This window comes from Plasmodium yoelii, assembly GCF_900002385.2.
Source record: "Plasmodium yoelii strain 17X genome assembly, chromosome: 12".
NCBI classification, from domain to species: Eukaryota; Apicomplexa; class Aconoidasida; order Haemosporida; family Plasmodiidae; genus Plasmodium; species Plasmodium yoelii.
Genome location: NC_036184.2, coordinates 1423447 through 1444175, shown reverse-complemented (window position 1 = coordinate 1444175; position 20729 = coordinate 1423447). Strand labels below are relative to the sequence as shown.

Genomic DNA, 20729 nt, shown 5'->3' with positions numbered 1-20729 from the left:
CCAGCCTTGAAATTAAATATATAAATGAAAAATATGTTAACATGTAAAAAAATAGGTAATAATATATTTTATGCATATACTATATTATTTTGTTAAAACCAAATATGCCTACCTATCTGCCTATACAAAAAATAAAATTTTTATTAAGCCTTTCAAAATTTGTATGCATAATAAGCTTTAATTTTTTTTTATTTGTGTTTTAAAAAAATTAATACTTAAAAATTTTTAAGCAATTTTCAATTTTTCATAATAATAAAAATAGAAAAAAGAAAAATTCAATATTATTATTTTTTTTATTTTATTTTTTTGTTATTTTCCACAAAAAATATATAACAACTTTTTAAAAAATTTCTTTAATTTTTTTACAATAATAAAAATAATAAATAAAAATGGCCAAAAGACCAGATCCAAATGAAATAAGATATGGTAACATGAATATGAATATGAATATGAATATAAATATGAATATAAATATGAATATAAATATATTTTTGCATCCTTCTTGCCAACATTTTTATATTCATTAGTGTTCGAATGTACGAGGAGGGGGGGAGTATAATCCTGTCCCCTTGGGCGGAATGAAATATACATGATTAAATATTTTATTCCGAAATAGAAAATCAAATCAAATAAAATCAAATCAAACGTTATATAAACATTTTAGTACACTTTCGCCACGTTGTTTCGCCACTTTATTTTGTACTTTATTTTACTAATTTTTTTTTTTTTCATTTTTTTTTTGTATAACAGTTTACATCCGACAAGTCGGAGGAGAAGTTGGAGCTTCATCAGTTTTATCTCCAAAATTAGGACCATTAGGTTTATCTCCAAAAAAGATTGGTGATGATATAGCTAAAGAAACCCAATCATGGAAAGGATTAAAAATATGTGTTAAATTAACTATCCAAAACAGACAGGCAAAAATAGAAGTTGTTCCAACATCGGCTTCTATGGTTTTAAAAGAATTAAATGAAGCTCCTAGAGATCGAAAAAAAGTAAAAAATATAAAACACAATGGTAATTTAAAAATAGAACAAGTTTATTCTATTGCAAGAGCCATGAAAGAAAAATCAAGAGCAAAAGAATTTAGAGGAACTGTAAAAGAAATCTTAGGTACTTGCAATTCAATAGGATGTACTGTAGATGGAAAAAAACCAACCACTATTCAAGAAATGATAGATAATGGAGATATTGATGTTCCTGATAATTAAATTTTCAATAACACTATTTAAAGAACTGGAACATTAGTTGGGGCAAAACCAAAAAAAAAAAAAAAAAAAAAAAAAAAAATACAAAAAAATACAAAAAAAAAAAAAACAATCTGGATTGGATAACTACCCTTTTATCTATATATACAAAATGAAAAGAAAAAATATAGAAACACTAATATGTTCGAAGTATATTCGAAATATGTTCGAAGTATGTTCGAAGTATGTTCGAAGTATGTTCGAATATATACACATACACAATTTCGTCTTTTGTTAATGAACTTAGTATTTTTTCCCATTTTATAATTAAAAACTTATCCATAATAATCGAACTTTTTTAACTATTAAAAATATTTTTTCACAATAAAAAAAAAATAAACATTTCCCTTTTTTTAAATACTACCTACGTTACTTAGTTTCTATTCATGTCGAAAAAAATTGTCATAAAATGGAACTATTTTTCTCTCCTCTTTTTATAAAGCCTTATGGCAAACTTAGATTACTATATTATTGTATGGACAAATAAATACAACATAGTTACCCAGAAATTGCAATGATTTTATATTATAATTGAGCTATAAAATAAAGATTTGAAAAAGCAAAACCGTTGGCAACGTTCATTTGGTCATTTTTTCACTTCTCCATTTTTAGTATGCAAATATGGTTTAATTAAAGAGTAGCAAAGGGACTTGCCTTTTTTTTTCCCATGTTATACACATTCTACATGTATATTGCGTTTTTTATTTTATAAATTTGATACAATATAAGGATTATAATTTTTAGTAAAATTATCTCCTCACAAAAATTCCAATAAAATTTTAACAATAAATTATCGCAACTTAAAATGGATAATACATATGGAAACTAAAAAATATATTAAATAATTTATGTATAAATTTGGGAATAATTTGCTAGTATTTTGCTAATTTTTTTTTTTTTTTTTTTTTTTACTTTATTTTATTTTTTTTTTTTTCTTTCATTTTATTTGATTATTTTTATTCCAATTTTATAGATTAACTATATATACAACATTAAGTTTATTTTATATATTATCATATTTTAAGTAGGCAATATTATGTAACCTCTTAAATCACTTTATATTAAAAACAAAAAAAAATGTTAGCAAATAAAAGGATACAGGCTTCAAATGTTGCGGGCATTTTATATACGTATTAATATTACCTGCATAAAAAATAATTTTATACGAATTATTTATTTATAGGGATATATATCAAGTGCCTTTTAAGCGCGCATAAATAGTGATATGCTAATTTATGTTAAATTGTATATGCTAATTATATGCTAATTAATGCTAATTAATGCTAAATAGTGATATGCTAATTAATGCCAAATTGCATAATACACTGCTAAAACTGTTATCCCGATTTTTATGGGCATCCTACTTAAAATAAAAAATATATATGTGGTTAACAATAAATAATAACGAAGCGAAAAATAGGAAAAAAATAATTATAAAAATAAAAATAAAATTTTTTAATTTAAAATAAAATACAAAATTAATTTTAATAAAAAAAAAACGTTAAGCAGAAAAAGAAGAGAATTTATTTTATTCTCTTTTCGGAAAATAAATGAGTTAAGTCACATTATTAAATTTTTGCGAATTTGTAAAATTATATTAAAAACATAAAAAAAAAATTTCTTAAAATGGGAAGAGTTATAAGAGGTAATTCAAAAGAAAGGAAAAGAAAGGAAAAATAATAATTTGTTAGTTTATTTTTGCTATTTTCGCTACTTTCACTATTTTTTATTTGTACAATGTTTTATACTATATAAATCGTTGAATGGCATTCTACAAATAAATTTTAACATATATTATTTTTTTTTTTTAATAAATTTGTTCAGGACAAAGAAAAGGAAGAGGCTCAATTTTCAAGTCTCACAATCACCATAGAAAAGGTGCAGCCAAATTACGTCACTTAGATTTTTGTGAAAAAAAAGGATATATAAAGGGGTTAGTAAAAGATATTATACATGACCCAGGAAGAGGAGCACCCTTAGCAAAAATATTATTTAAAAAAACAGAAAAATATGGAAAAAAAGAAGAATTAATGGTAGCTGTTGAAGGAATGTTTACAGGCCAATATATTTCATGTGGAACTAAAGCACCTTTATCTGTAGGAAATGTATTGCCTATTGGTAAAATGCCTGAAGGTACTTTAATATGTAATTTAGAACATATGGCAGGAAATAGAGGTACTTTAGTTAAAGCATCTGGATGTTATGCTACTGTAGTAGGTCAATCTGAAGATGGAAAAAAAACAAAAATCAGATTACCATCAGGAGCAAAAAAAACAATAGATGCAAGAGCAAGAGCTATGGTTGGTGTAGTTGGTGCTGGAGGTCGTATTGATAAACCAATCTTAAAAGCCGGTGTTGCTCATCACAAATATAGAGTTAAAAGAAATTGCTGGCCTAAAGTTAGAGGTGTGGCTATGAACCCAGTAGACCATCCTCATGGTGGTGGTAACCATCAACATATTGGTCATCCATCAACTGTTTCTAGAAGTGCTCCTGCTGGACAAAAAGTTGGTTTGATAGCTGCCAGAAGAACTGGTTTATTAAGAGGTGCTAAAAAAACAAAATTAGTTGGTAAATCAGAAAATTAATTAGTATAATGTATGCACATATATATATATACATCCCTTTGCTTGCCCATTAACTATAAAGAAATAAAGTGACATGACAAAATAAAAAATTATAAACACATACATGCGTAATGTTATTATCAAGTTTTATGATTCCATAACAATTCCAATGAACAATTTCCACCGTATATGAGAAACAAAAATACCATACATTTGGCTATATGTATATACATATATTCAAAATGTTCGATATATATATATTATAGACCTATTTTTAGAATACATTTTGTTAAAGAAATAAAAAATATATACATGCTATTATTTACATTTATTTTTATTGATGTATGTAAAATTTTGATCGAATCCAGGGGCATATTTATATGCTAATTTTTTCTGATTTATATTTTATTAGAGCTAGCTGTATATAGTGCATAATGCACATTTTTTTCAACATAAGCATAATAAATAATCATATAATTTTTTTTCCTAATATTCAACTTATGTACATGTATAGTTATAAATAAAGGAATAACACTAAATTTTAAAATAATTAATATTTTATTTAAATAAATAAATAAATATATATATAATATATATATGTATATATATATATATATATATATATATATAGCTTTGCATATAACTTATAAACGAGTAACTATTTTCTGGCTAAAAAGGGAACTACCCAAACTATAGTAGTAATAGAATATAATTGTTACTATTTACTTGTTTAAACAAATTAAAAACATAAATACTACTTTTTTAAAATTATATTCCATTTTTGTGTCTCTCTAATAATTTTATGGAAAATATGAAAACGTGTAATTGCTTCCTTAAAATAATATTAATTATGATGAGCCACAAAAATTTCCAACATTCTCCTATCCAAAAATATGCGTATGAATGGTCATATTTTTTATTTTATTTTATCCATATATATATATATATGTACAGTTGGCTAGCTTGGACATTTTAACGAAAGGAATAGGAACACTTCACAAGCATATTCACCAATTGAAGTTTATGTTTATGCAATAAAATTGTATTACACACACTATTTACATTTAATTAAATTTCGTTGTTTTTTGAAAATGTTTCATTTTGTATATATAGATTAAAATTGGAAATTATATTGAGGCTTGAAATACCTTGCTGGTCATATAAATTTATGCCCATTTTTTTTTTTTTTATCATATAGCGAATATACGTTATTTTATTCTAAGAATTTGGATGTTTTGGTTTGGCTTATTTTATTAGCACGTTTTATCTTTTTTTATTTTTTTCATCCTTTTGTGGAAAATCCCACAAAAAGTTAAAAGGGACGATATTTTTGATATTATCCCAATAAATGGAAATAATAAAAATATAGGTGTGTATGTACACGTATTATATGTACATAATCAATGTGTATGCATATTCTCCTTTTTTTTCTTATATATGCACATAGGTTGAATTATTAAAAATTTTCCAATTTTATAAGGTATTAAAAAAATATATTGTATCTTTTTTTTTAAAACAAACAATATCTTATGCACATCTGTGTCCATATAATATATACATATTGTGAAAAAAAAAAAATAAAATAATTCGAATGTTATATGTTTAATTATGCATCTATTGTATATTCCTTAATTGTATACTACAAAGATCTTATTAATAAGTGGCTTTATTCACAGAAAAATTATTTCTTGTTATTTTCTTATAAAGATAGATTATATATACATAAATATGTGTGAACGTGTTAATAAATATATTTTCCTTTCAAATAAGAACGTCTCAAAAGATTGGTAACACATGTGCAACTTATACATAAGATTTTCATATTTTATAATTTTGTTTTTTTTTCCATCCCATTTTAACGCATGCACACGAAAGCAAAGGTGCTTTTTTAAAGTATCAAAGTTTTATATTATTTTTTTTTCGTAAATTCCAATATTATAATAAGTGGAACATTATATTGTGTATGTAAACATATGTGTATTATGCTTAAACAAAAAAAATAAACTTTTGTATGTAAGAAATTTATATAATATCTTCTTATTTTATCCCTTTTATATAAAAATAAGAAAGAGTGAGTAATTATCCTAATTTCTTTACTTTTTGTGTATGCATTTTTTTTTTCTAGGTTTTGCATAGTAACAAATGTGTATTATTACATAAATTCTTTTCGTTCTTTATTTTATGTGTTTTTCTTAACAACTTTGATAATATATTATAATGTTATAAAATTTATGGAAAGAATATATATGAATAAAAAAAAAAAAAAGAAAGGAAAAATAAAAAAAGGCACGTATGTAATTAAGACAGTAAGATATTAAGAAATTTATGTATATAAAAATTTAATTTATATGTATATTTTTATCTTTTCGATTAAATTTTTTTTTAATATTTTTTTTTAGTATAAATTTTTAGAATAATAATCTTGCTTGACAATGACAGATGCTATACAATTATAAACTACTCATTGATTAAGTAAACATATCTACGAGCATATAGTTATATTTTCCCATTTACACAATATTATATATATAATTTTTCCGTGTGTATATATTTATTACATGTTAAAATTATTGTAAAATAGTTAAAAAAAATAAATAAAACACAAAATAACACAAAAAATATATATAATAAAAATACACACAAAATCGTATGTTCCTTCTTTACACATAACATATATTTATTGGATGCATGCATATGCATATGTACCTTTATTTTATAATATTTATATTTTTTTCCAAGATAAATGTGTGATTACATGAAATATATGAAATAAAATTTATGAGGATAATATATATATTTTTATTTGTTTCAATGTGGATTATTTTCTAATTACCTACAATAACTCTCTTATCAAATATATCTATATTTACAATTTTCCACATTTGAGATACAAACTTGATAAATTGCCACATAAAAAAAATGTTTATTTATATAGCTAAAATCTTACATATATATTTTTTTTTTCTTAACTGTTCATATAAAAAGCCAAGTTTATAAAAAAAAATTATTTATAATTTATGTACAGTCATACACCATTTTGTATATAGATATATCTTTTTCTATACAAATATATGCATATTTATATTTCTCAATTTAAAAATAATCATATATAAATATATTTACACAACGTATGCACAAGTAGTTATATGTATATAACAGGATATTCTTATATACATAATTTATTTTTATATGTAGTGATAACAAAAGGCTAATTGATGTAAAGTATACTATATTTCATATTTATGCATAAATGAAAACAAAAAATATATTAACAAATCAATGATTAAATTTGTTGTTTATTATTCTATAAACACAAAACGTACATTTGTAATAAATTTTACCAATTCATAAGTTTATATTACATTGATTCACAGACACGTGGAAACTACTATATTATTCTTTGCATTTAATTTACAAAATTATTTCATTTTTTTTTTTTTTTTTTTTTTTTTTTCATGAGCTACATTAAGTTTCGTGGATCGTTATTCGAATATAACAAGATTTAGACATCAAATTTAGTGTATATATTATATTAATATATGTATATATATATATTGATTTATTTACAAAAGTATTATACATATTTATAACAATGTTGTTATTATATTTTTATTATTTATTGTAATTATACATTGTTCAATAATAACATTTTTTTTGTGATATAAAAATTTAAAAAAATACATAATTAGGGTTTTTCTGGAATGATAGATCAACCAGTTGAAAAATTATAAAATGGAGAAAATTATATAAAATTATATAATTTTTTTTTTGTGATAAACTAATTTGTATTTTTGGAATAATACTTACTATATATAAGTATCATGATAATTTTTTATTTAACGTGAACTGTTCATATGGTTTTAATAAATTTCCATGTGTATGTTATTATATAAGAAGAATGTTATAATTTATGTTTTTTAGTATCCACTTTTTTTTTTTGGGAGACCCCATCCTTATATTTCTCAAATGTGCGTATTTTATTATTAAGAATATATGTACATTAATTAATATAACCTTTTGTATTTTAGTTTCCACTAATTTGTATTTATGCATTTATATGAGAATGCGTTAATACATAATACATACTGCATAATACATGCTACATACTACATAATACATACATGTATACATATAATAATGAGATATATAATTAAGAATTTCCTGTTTTAAAATTTTTTATAAAGGTAAAATAAAGATAAAAAAAAAAAAAAAAGTCTTTTTACCATACTGCATATATTTGTAAATATATATTTATATTTTGTTTTTTGGATCAATACATTTTTATTGTCCTTACAAAAATAACAATGAATAAGTAACAACAAAAAAAAAAAAAAAAAAAAAAAAAGACAATTTAAATATGCATGTTTGCATAATTATAAGAAAATTTTTTTTTTTTTTAAATTAATTTTATTTCTATATGTTTGAATAAAATTATTACAACTATTGTAATAACACAATTTATACATTTTCTTAGTTTTTTATTTATTTTTATTGTTTTATAAATTAAAAAATAACATGAAGCCTGAAGAAGAAAACTTTGATAATATTGGCGAAGACGCCTATATGCATACAATTAACCAAATTAATATATTGCCGATTAAATTTAATACAAACAATTATAATGAGCAAGGTATAAAAATCGGAATTAATAAAAAGGATTATGATTTATATATTAGTCAATTAAAGAGAACTGATCCGAAAGAAATGTTTCAGCCACCTATTAATACATATACACATGATATAGTTAGTGATAAAAGAGATATTGGTAGAACCCCTACTATTAACAATAACAATCCAAGTGGTAACAATAATAATAATAAGAAGAAGAAAACGAAGAAAAAGAATGGGGATGATAGAAGATACGAATGTGACGATAGAAGAGATGATGATGAGGGAGTAAATGCAATAGATAATTCTTTGGTAAAAATAAATGTAGATAAAAAAATAAATGATTTTGGATGTTATAATAATATGTGTGTAAATAGTGTAGAATATAATGATATTTATAATAATACAACCAATGATTTAAAAAATAAAATAAAATTAAATGTTGATTATTTAATAAAATGCAATGATAGTAATGATACAACAATTTCTACTTCTACATCATGTACAAATACAAAGCTTTTAAGAAAAAATAGTGACATAAATAATTTAAATTTTGAAAACAACATTTATAATGATGACAATAATAATGATGGTAATAATGATGGTAATAATGATGATAATAATGATGATAATAATGATGATAATAATGATGATAATAATGATGGTAATAATGATGGTAATAATGATGGTAATAATGATGATGGTAATAATGATGATAATAATGATGGTAATAATAATGATGGTAATAATAATGATGATAAAATAAAAGAAATTTGTAATGAAAATTATATATGTAATAAAGAAAATTCAATTTCTGAAAAATTTAATAATACGAATATAGATAATGCATCTAAAAGTGGTACTATAATTTGTTTTAAAGATTCTAAAATAAATTATAATTTTGAAAATACAAAGTGCATTAGTTATGATCATAATTATAAAAATTGTAATAATGATAAAGAATACAATAATAATAGTGTTAATAATTTTTCAAATAAATTAAAAAAATCTAAAAAAAATAATAGCTCACTAATAAATAATAATGGCATTAATAATTATGATAAAAATGAAAAAAATAAAAATATAAAATTAATACATGAAAATGCAGGAAATATAAATAATTTAAATAAATTTGAATTTAACGAAAATACATTTGATTTATTAAATAATACAGAATTAGCAAATAAATTAAATAAATTTTGTAATAAAATACAGAAAAAAAAAATAGCTAGAAACCATAATTTTGATGGCGATCAAAGTGGCAAGATAATAAATATAAAATATGATTTGAATAAGGAAAATAAAGAAGTAAAAAAAAAAACCGAAATACAATCAATGCTTATGCATATAAAAAATATTAATAAGATATCTTTAAATAATTTAGAGCAACCTAAAGATCAACATTTAGAACAAACAGATACAAATTGTTTACAAAACAATAATAATAATAATACTCTTTCAGATAATGATGAAAAAAAAAATAAAAAACGAAAAAGAATCAACGATAATTTATTATTAAATAATATTAAAAAACAAATTAATTCTATAAATTCTTATAAAAATTATATTTATAATAATGAAACAGTAGAAGAAGATACAACTCACCAACAAATGATAGTACAAAATTTTTTTAATCAAAATGAGGTGGGGATCCTAAATTCAGAAAATTTAATTAATAGCCAAATTCGGTTATCAGATAATGAACCCATTCATAAAAAGAGTAGTGCCGACGACAATGCCGATCTATTATATGGCCTACCCAAAATTCCTACTTCAAAAAATAACGAAAATAAAGAAAATGGCACCATTTTAGAAAGCAACATCTCCGAAGGTTTTGATAAAAATGCAGTGGTTCATAATATGATTCCTCAAATAGTTCAATCTCCTATATATCAAAAAAATAGCAAAACCGATAACTACGAAATTTCAAATTCAAATGGGTCCGAGAATAGAAATTGCTTATATGAAAAAGAATCTGAATATGACAATAAGATTGTTGATACATCTAAAACGATTATTAATGAGATTGAAAATAATATTAGTATATCTAAAGATAATATAAAAATAAATCATGTAAATATAGAAGAACCTATAATATCTATTGATAATTATAAAACATCGTGTCCTCCACCTATTATACCTAATGAACCATATTCAAAACGGCCTCAAAGAAATGCAGCAAAAAAATGTATAAATTTATGGTCCGAAGAGTTAAGAAAAAAATCTGATAAATTTTATGGATTACATGATAAAGGTAAAAATGTGGGTAATGATTCAAAAAAAGAAGATAAAATATTAAAAAAAAAAGAAAAAGAACGAGAAAAAAAAGAAGGAATATATTTAAATAAAATAATTTTAGAAAATAATGAAGATGAGATAGATGAAGAAAAAGATGATAAACAAAAAAAAAAAAATAAAAAAAATAAAAAATATAACAATAATAATAATAATGAAAATATACCAGAAATTGAACAAAATAATGAAAAAATACCTATATTATTTAATCGAAATATGGATGAAAGAGAGATGTTTAAATATTTAGATATCTTAAGACATTTACCAAGTAAAAAAGGTGGTGCTCAATATAAATTACATAAAGCAATATTAACTGAAGAAATGGTAAAAAGAGCTAAAAAATTTCCATTAGTACAAGGCGTTTATTTTGATAGATATCAACAAAGATGGAGTGTTAATTGGAATGAAGATGGTAAAAGAGTTGCAAAATATTTTCCTATTAAATTATTCGGATTTGATTATGCTCGTAGATTAGCTATCTATTGTAAAAATTATCAAAAAATTCCAGAAGAGGCTTTAATTTTTGAGCAAGCATATCGAGCTAAGCATCAAAATAATAAGTTAAAATTCGAAAATCGAGAAAATTTAAAAATTGAAGAAATTGAAAATAATAAAGGAGATATTATTAAAAAAAATAATAAAAAAAATATAAAAAAAAGAAATATTATAGATAAGCCAAATTCAGAAGATGAAACATTGAGTAATCAAAATGGTACTAAAAAGAGACATCTTATAAATCAAACTGATAAAAATGATGCCAACTTTATGCAAAAAAGTGAAAAAATTTGGGAAAAATTAACTAATAGTATTTCAGATAATATTCAAAACACATCAAAAAAATTAATGAGTAATAATAATGAGTGCTATTATAGTAGTGATGATAATAATAATGAGAGTAGAAAATATAATTCATTTTATCATCAAAATAATAACTCATTTCATCATCAAAATAATAACTCAATTCATCATCAAAATAATAACTCATTTCATCATCAAAATAATAACTCAATTCATCATAAAAATAATAACTCAATTCATCATAAAAATAATAATTCATTTCATCATAAAAATAATAATTCATTTTCTGATTCTATAAGTGGTTCTATTAGAAGCAATACACATTCTGAGGATTTCGTTGCTGGAAATATTTTGAACAATTTACAAACACGTGATAATATAGATATTTTTAAAATTAGCAAAATTAATAATACAAATGTGAATACCATTATGAATTATGATTTACAAAATTCTATAGATGATGAGGATCAACTATTAAATTTAATTAAGAGTAAATATTTAACTAATAATGCAATAAATGACAAAGATAAAAAATTGTTTACAAGTAGCGAACCAAATAGTGAACCAAATGTTGATCATGGCAATGGCAATAATAATAGTAACAATAATAATAGCAATAATAATGACAAAATGGGTGATTGGGAAAATGATGGAAACTATCCAGTTAATGTTATAGATAATTTAGATGAAAAAGGAATAGAAAAATTTTCAAAAAAAAAAAAAAATAATTTCTCTCATAAAATTCAGCAAAATGATGATATTCCTAAGGATAATTCCAAAATAAAAAATGAATTATACTATTTAGAAAATAAAAATGTAAGTATAAATAAAAATGTAAGTATAAATAAAAATGTAAGTATAAATAAAAATGTAAATATAAATAAAAATTTATCAAGTAAAGATAATATGAACATTGTTCAAAATAACACTATTCAAGATGCTTTTTTTCAAAAGGCAAACCAATTAGGATCTAAACAAAATTTGAGTATCAAATTAAATAATATTAATAATGATATAGAATATGAAAAAAATGGCGAAAAAATAAATAATATCAAAAAAAATTTAAAAAAAAATATAACATGTACTTCTACAGGAACATCTTTAAAATCATCTGCTTCTTGTATATCATCTTCTTCTTCTTGTTATAAAAATTTAGAACAATTATCATTAAATCATGGTTATTCTGATTTTATAGATAGTCATATTATACACAATACAAATGAATATTTGCCAGATGAAAAAGATTTACAAGTTTCGAATAATTGGATAGAAAAATTTGAAATGGGAAATGTATCAGGAAATTATAAAACTGTAGGAATTAGAAAAGAAAACTTTTCACATTCTACTGGAATTAATGGGAATCGATTTTTAATATCAGAAAATAGCCAAAATTCGAACCAAATTCCGAACCAAAATTCGAACCAAAATTTGAACCAAAATTTGAACCAAAATTCGAACCAAATTTCGAACCAAAATTCGAACCAAAATTCGAACCAAATTTCGAACCCCAATTTGAATCCCAACTCAAACTCAGTTTCAATAAATGATGACGAAAAAAATATGTTGGGGAGAATATATAATCAAGATTATGATAAAGATGTAGATAATAGTGAAACTGATCATAATAAAATAGATGATATTAAAAATATAAATAAATATAAAGATATAATTAACAATTTAGGGGGATTTCAAAATGTTGATAAAGTATTAAATATAAATGATAGTAGTAATAATAACATTCACAATTCAAATGAAAATATTAATGAAGAGAATGGTGATGATATAAATTCAAGAATTGTTGGTGTACATTATGATAGAAAGCAATATAGATGGAAAGCAACTTGGTATACATCAAATGGAAGAAGATGTGCAAAATATTATCCTATAAAACAGTATGGATATCTAGAAGCCAAAAAAATGGCTATAGAATGTAGAAAAGTATATAATTTATATAAAAAAATAAAAAAAAATCCTGAAAGTAATACAGATGCTAATGATATTGATTTTGAAACTACAATATTTCCAAAAGAGTATTATATAAGCTTATTTGAAAATGATGAAAAAAAAGATGGTTATTATATGGATAATAAAAAAGGAAAAAAAATAAAAACAAAAAAAGATAATATTCATATCCCGGTTACTAGTAGCAATTCTCCTCGAAACAATAACAATCATAGCAATAGCAATAGTAACATTCGTAACAATATTGAGCTTCCATTTTACAATTCTAATAATGAATATTATCATAATTGTGGAAATAATTCAAATAACGATTGTAGTAATGTTATGAATTCTACCAATTCCGGAACCAACAAGTATAGTAATAATCTTTTAAATTTGAATGATGATTCCAAAAAAAAAAAACAATATAATGATGCACTTAATAAAATCGAGATTATAAAATCTATGGAATATACTAATTTATCTGACAATGTTGATAATGATAATAATAATAATTCTCATAAGTTTAATACAATATTAACTGGTTTTAATGATTATAATATAAAAAAAAAAAAAAACGAAAATAATTTGGACAAAATGATGTGCTTTCCAATCGGAGCTAAAGCTAATGGAAATTATTTCTTTAAAAATATTGCAGAATTAAGCAAATTTAAAAAACAAAATAGTCAGAATAATAACAATTTTGGATATATATGTGATAGAGGGTCGGATAGTATATGTCATAGCACATTTAAAAATGAAATAGACGAAGAGGAAAAGGAAGAAAAGGAAGAAAAAAATAACGAAGATGGAAATACTAATGAAAATAATTTGAATAATTCTATAAAATATTTATCACCTTCTCTATTATCTTTATATTATTTATCAGAAAATATTTTAAATTTTCAAAAAGGAACAATTAAATATATTTTACAAGATCTAAGAGATAATTGTTTATCAAATTTAGCATATGATATACAAAATATAACATTTCAAGAATATTATATGGCTATTCATTATTTAAATAGATATGTAAATGATTCGACTTGTTATGATGATATATTTTTTCTTTTAAAGGTTTTAGCACAAAATTTAGAAATAAAAAAAATACCAAGTTTATATAATGAAGAAAAACAAAAAGAGTTATTAAATTCATTAACAGTTATAACAAAAAAATTGAAAAATAATTATTCTTACTATACACATAATACCTTTAAAAATACAAATGAGCTTGACAAATTCTCATCTTTAATATTTCAATAATTTTAACTTTTTAATCGCTTTTCGCATTTGCCCTGCAAAAAACAAGGAAGCAATAACAAGGAAGCAAAAAACAAGGAAGCAAAAAACAAGGAAGCAAATAAAATAACAAAATGACAAAATAACAAAATAACAAAATGACAAAATAGCAAAATAATTAAACTGTTAGAACTAAGACATGGGCACATGCCACTCCCCATGAAATTTCACCAAACCTCGCAAGCGCGTACAACCAATGGAATTATATGCTAATGCAACTATTTGATAATAATTGTACAAAAACTTTCACATAACATTTCCTTCCGTTAATCCACAATGATGATTTTTTCCTTCAATATGTTTTTTAATAATGCATTTGTAGCTATATATATAATATGTTCATTTATTATTAAAAAAAATATGAATCGTTAATATAAAAATTAACATAATAGCTATTTTTTTTTTTTTTTTTGCACACAAATAGCCATTTTTGTAATATTAGCTGTATGTATATAATATATTCTCATGTTCTTTTATTATCATCATTATTATTATATATGTATGTACATATTGTTAATAATAAAAGATGATATATATATGTATTGTTATATGAACATGATAATTTTTTTCTATTTGTTTTTTTTGTACATAAGCTTATTATTTATTTATATCTGTCTATTCGTGTAAGGATACCATATTTTGAGGGCATTATTTTTTGCACTATGCTTTTGATTTATATGGTTAATTTTTACAAATAAATTTTTATATTTGCAGATTTTATTTTTAATATATATACATATATATATTTACATGTTTTTTTCTTTTATATTTGATGAAAATGTTTTTAATAGCATAACTAGTTTGAAAATGTTTTAGGACTAATTTCTATGTAATTATAATAATAAAAAATACTAATAGCAATATCGACATTCAATGACAATGGGTGACAGTGAATACAAACAAAATGACAATGGCACGACAAATAAAATTTCTAGTAATAAAAAACGAAAGTATGAAATCGAACACATTCATACATAAATATGAATAAAATAATTTCCATGTTTATTGATTTTTATGAATTAATTGAATAACAATTATTATAATAGATATAAGGGGGTGACAAATTCGGAAAATTTGATATATATAAATAATATTATATATATATATATTGTGATAAAATTAATAAGCATAAAATATATGTCTTTATTTTTATGGCAATTCAAACATACACACATGTATATATATATATATATGTATTGTCTATGTATCTTTAATGGGATATGTAGGGTTCCTACGATTGTTGCTTTACAACATATGGGTGCATATATAAATTTCGTACACACATATGTTTCTTAAAATGTAGCGTTTTTTTTTTTTTTTTTTTTTTTTTTTTTTTCTTTTTTTCGTGAAAATCATACTAATTAATTAAAATATAAAAAAATTGTAGCAAAAATGCAGCAGTATAGGAAAGGCATATAATTCGGTCAATAATATGCATGTAATGTCCTTCAAAATGGAATAAAGGTATGCCCATTTTTGATGAGTAAATATGTGGGTGTATATGTCACATTATTAATACTGAAATAAGCTGAAACGGTTTAACAGGCATATATAATATATATTACCACTAGGCTGATATTTATTTCATTTATTAGAATTATGTTCAAGTTGAAACAAATTTAATTATAGTAACTTGCATTTGCCATTCGAATAGCCTCTTCTTCTGCTATGTTTCTATGATGAGCTATATCGGTAAACTTTTCATTTTTATAAGTATGAAGTTGGTAAAATAAAAGATATGCATTTTTTGTGTTAATTTGAGATTCATTAATTGTTGTAACATATGTATCATTAAAATTATACCACTGTCCATTTAATTTAACATAAGCAAAATAATGACCACCACCCAAACCGCCAGTATGACAATTAACTCCTATTAGTTCATATAAAGGTAAATAATTTGGATCAAAACTTTTCATATGCTTTAAACCATCTGGTAATATATATGGTGTCATATCAAGATATTCATTTTCTTTATGGGGATAATAAACATATGAATCTATTTTAGTTCTTAACCATCTATTTGAATTATTAAATCTTTTTAGATGTAAGATTAATACAATTGGCATTCTAAATAAATCTAACTTTTTATATGCTTGTACATGTAATTTACAATTACTACAATACCATGTATTATCTTCATCTAAATGTTCTTCTTCTGAAAATAATTTTAAACATGTATCAACACTATATTTTTCTTCTAAATCCATTAGTGTTAATGTTTTAATATCAACAGATAATTCATCTTTTATTGAATTAGTATCTAAATGTATAATAATAAGTTTATTTTGTTCTGAAATTTGAATATAATCTGTTAAATATGTTTCATCACATTTTAAAAAAAAACCTAAATTATCTTTTGCATCCCAATTATCTTTTAAATTGTAAGAAGGTATATATAAATGTATTTTATCTAAATAGCTTTCATAATAATCATTGGTACTTTTATTTTCATATGAATTTGTACTTTCGTCAATATTTAAATTTGTACTATTAGTTGAACAATTTAAACTGATATCTGGACTATTATCTTTTTTATTACTATCAAAATATATATTAGATATATTTTTATTTTTATGATATAATTTATTATTATTTTCATTTTCATTATAATATCCTATTTCACTATCGCCATTTTTTAATCGTTTTTCTCCATACCCATTATGATTGTTTCCATAAGATCCACTATTAATACTGTTACTTCTACTTTGATTCATTTTTATGTTTTCAAATTTTGAATTTTTTTTGTATGCATTTTTTACTTTTTCGTACAACTCCCTTGTTGTGATATTATATGCAGTATTTACTAAAAAAGGCAAATCATTATTTTTCATTTTACATAATAATTGTTCATCTTTACATAAAGGCACAATTAACAAATATAAAGATTTATTATCATTATTAAAGAGTTCATTTTTTATATATTCAGTTATAGTATCATTTGAATTTTCTAAATCATCTACTTTCCCTATTTCATTATCTAAATGTAATTTGTCTCCTTTTCTTAAAGAATTCGAAGGTGAAGATAAACTACCTTTCCGTTTTTTGGCTAACTTATTATTATGTAATTTATTTTGAATATATTTTTTATCATTACTATTTGGCGAATCATTTTTTATATACATATCCTCATCTTTTGAATTGGCATTTCGTGCTTTTCCAACTGAACTTGTTGAAGAAGTTAAACTATCCGATGTTCTTATTTTTCCATTATCATCATTATAATTGTTTCCATTTTTATTATTATCAGTTAAATGTGGCCAATTTTGAGGAACCATAAAAACAAATATATGACTAATTCCTTTTCCTGTTCTTGTGTGTGGTTCAGCAATAATATCATTATTATTCAATATTTGAAAAAAGTTATTACATGCTAAATTTTTAAATCTGGTATATAAAAAAAATAAATTTGAAATTTCAATATCATCTATTGTGTTAATATTACACATATGACAAATATGTTCATATATATTATTTATATCTTCTTCATTTAGTGTATTTTTTATTTTTGATTTATTTTTTAAAGCTCTCATATAATTACACCCATCAATATTATTTTTATTATTTATACTATTCCCAGAACTTCCCTCATTATTTATTTCATAACTTTCATATGTGTCATCCATAAATTTGGTATGAAAATTAAAAGCGTTTGTATTTTCATGAGAATATTTGTTATTTTTAATAATATTTTTTGTATGTAAAAGTATAGAATTTTTTTTTTTTTTTAAATTTGTTATAATGTTTATGAAATTATATTTTAATTTTAACACTTCTTGAGAACCACTAAAAATAGAAGAAAATCTCAAAGAAATTTGAACATCTCTACTTAACATAACATGAAACCATATTCTATGATTCTTTTTAGGTGGTAATGGAATTGATAAATACATAAAAGGATCAAATGTTATACTAAGTTTATTACATTGAGGACACTGTAATCTCGATCTATATTGTCCTTGAAATAAATCAACAATTATTGAATTGTTAATTTCTTTATGTCTTTTCCATGATGCTTCTGCAACTTCTATATCTGGTCTATCTAACCCTCCTTGTAATTTTTCTTCATAATATGGTTTTTTCTGAATTAAATTTAAATCTTCATGAAGACCATCTAATAAAAATGCTAAAAGTTCTTGTGAATCATGTTGTTGATATCCATAAAATTCATCTCTCTTTTCACTTATTGCTTGTTTTAAAACTTTAGGAGCATATGGTTTTCCTTTTTTATTTATTTTCCACATTTCTAATAATGTTTCATAATATGCTTTAGCTAGTCGACCATGTTGTCCAACTGGGTTACAATAATTTATATGATCCCAAAATGTTCCACTTAAAAAATAATTTGTAAATTTTAAAATCTTTGATAAACATTGTAATGATGAATTTAAAAAACATGTGTTACCTAAATTTATTAATCCTCTATCACCACCATTTTCAAATATATAACTAATAGATTTGGGATTATTTATTGTATCATCATCTACACTTCCTGATATATTATTGCTTGTCATATTATATTCACTATATTCATTATCATATGTTAAGCATTTTATATCAGCCCTTTCATTAGTTATTAATAAACAACTCATTTCGTCTATATCATATTCATATACTTTTTTATTTAAAGGATAATCATTGCTATTACTTAAGTATAAACATTTCCAGTTTGTTTCTTTATTTTCTCCTATACCTTCCGCATAAAATAAATGTTTTTTAAATTTTTTGGGATCAAAATCACTGATTATCTATGAAAACAGAAAGAGAAAAAAATAGCATGCATATGTAGATAATAAATATGCATATGTAGAAAAAAAAATAACATGCATATGTAGAAAAAAAAAAAAGGTAAAAAATAGCATATTAACTCACCTCCTTTAGAACATTTTCTATAGTATCGCTGCGTAAAATAACGATTTTCATTTGAGGGGGGTTTGAGTGCTCATTTGTATCTTTTGAATAAACAACAATTTTAAGCGGTTGGATGTCGACTTTGAAAATTATTTTATCTTTTCTTTTCGTTTTATGTTGATAAACTGATCTTGGTATTTTTACATTAAATTGGAAATGTTTTTCCAATAACTCAATAGCTTTTTCAGGATATAAAACAAAACTTATGCCATTGCCATTTTCATATTCTTTTAAAAGTCGAGTTCTTGTACTGGCCTCGTTATCACAATCTTCTATAAATATTTTATTATTTATCAAGCTATCATAGGATCTATTCTTCCCAGATTCATAATTTCGTAAATTGTCTATGAATTCTTTGTTTACTATATACCTATGGAAGGCAAAAAATGTGCAAAAAAAAAAAAAAAAAAAATAGCCAAATTAATAAAAAAAAAATTAAATAAATAGCCAAATTAATATAAAAAAAAAAAAAAATGGCTAGTTGCACACACATTATATTAACCTATTTAAAAGCAAACATACCATGTTTCATTTTCATTTTTTGGCTCAAAGGGGAAAGTATCAAATATTTTAAAAAGATTAGAAATTTGTATATTATCCAGTATGATAGTTTTGTTTGAACTTGTATCCGATAGGGAGCTCATTTTTTTTGTAAATTATTTATAAGCAAAAAAAAACTCTCCAAATAATATATTATATGAGTATATTTGTGTCATGTTCGAAAAACCTTTCTTTTTCTGATTTAAATACGAAAGTATACGCAGTTATATTTCACATATAGTTCACATATATTTATGTATATTATTAATTCTATTTATATCATTTATACAGTGCTGTGTAGTTTATATTTACACAATCATATAACTATAAAAAAGTAATTTTAAAGCGTTAAATATTCCATTATACAATTATGATACCAAGCCAATATATTCTATTCAATGAATATTTACAAATGGAAATATATGGTGTTTAAATATTTCCATAACATTTGAATTTTGTTAAAAATTGTAATATCTTAAATAATAAAAAGTATAAAATAAAAATAAAATAATAAAATACAAAG

The 20729-nt window shown here is 22.4% G+C and overlaps 4 protein-coding genes across 4 annotated transcripts; 3 read left to right on the top strand and 1 right to left on the bottom strand.

The window, feature by feature from the left end:
- Positions 1 to 389: 389 nt before the first annotated feature.
- Positions 390 to 1211, top strand: PY17X_1235200 (60S ribosomal protein L12; the record flags this gene model as incomplete). The annotated part of the gene is made up of 2 exons (XM_719534.1): positions 390 to 426; positions 751 to 1211. The coding sequence occupies 2 exons, from the start codon at positions 390 to 392 to the stop codon at positions 1209 to 1211; spliced, it is 498 nt and encodes a 165-aa protein (XP_724627.1).
- Positions 1212 to 2873: 1662 nt separating this feature from the next.
- Positions 2874 to 3835, top strand: PY17X_1235100 (60S ribosomal protein L2, putative; the record flags this gene model as incomplete). The annotated part of the gene is made up of 2 exons (XM_022956853.1): positions 2874 to 2892; positions 3072 to 3835. The coding sequence occupies 2 exons, from the start codon at positions 2874 to 2876 to the stop codon at positions 3833 to 3835; spliced, it is 783 nt and encodes a 260-aa protein (XP_022812693.1).
- Positions 3836 to 8329: 4494 nt separating this feature from the next.
- PY17X_1235000 (erythrocyte membrane protein) lies at positions 8330 to 14719 on the top strand (the record flags this gene model as incomplete). The annotated part of the gene is made up of 1 exon (XM_718913.2): positions 8330 to 14719. The coding sequence occupies one exon, from the start codon at positions 8330 to 8332 to the stop codon at positions 14717 to 14719; it is 6390 nt and encodes a 2129-aa protein (XP_724006.2).
- Positions 14720 to 16374: 1655 nt separating this feature from the next.
- On the bottom strand, positions 16375 to 20310 carry PY17X_1234900 (ubiquitin carboxyl-terminal hydrolase 2, putative; the record flags this gene model as incomplete). Its single annotated transcript, XM_022956852.1, has 3 exons — positions 16375 to 19503; positions 19628 to 20036; positions 20189 to 20310. The coding sequence occupies 3 exons, from the start codon at positions 20308 to 20310 to the stop codon at positions 16375 to 16377; spliced, it is 3660 nt and encodes a 1219-aa protein (XP_022812692.1).
- Positions 20311 to 20729: the final 419 nt, after the last annotated feature.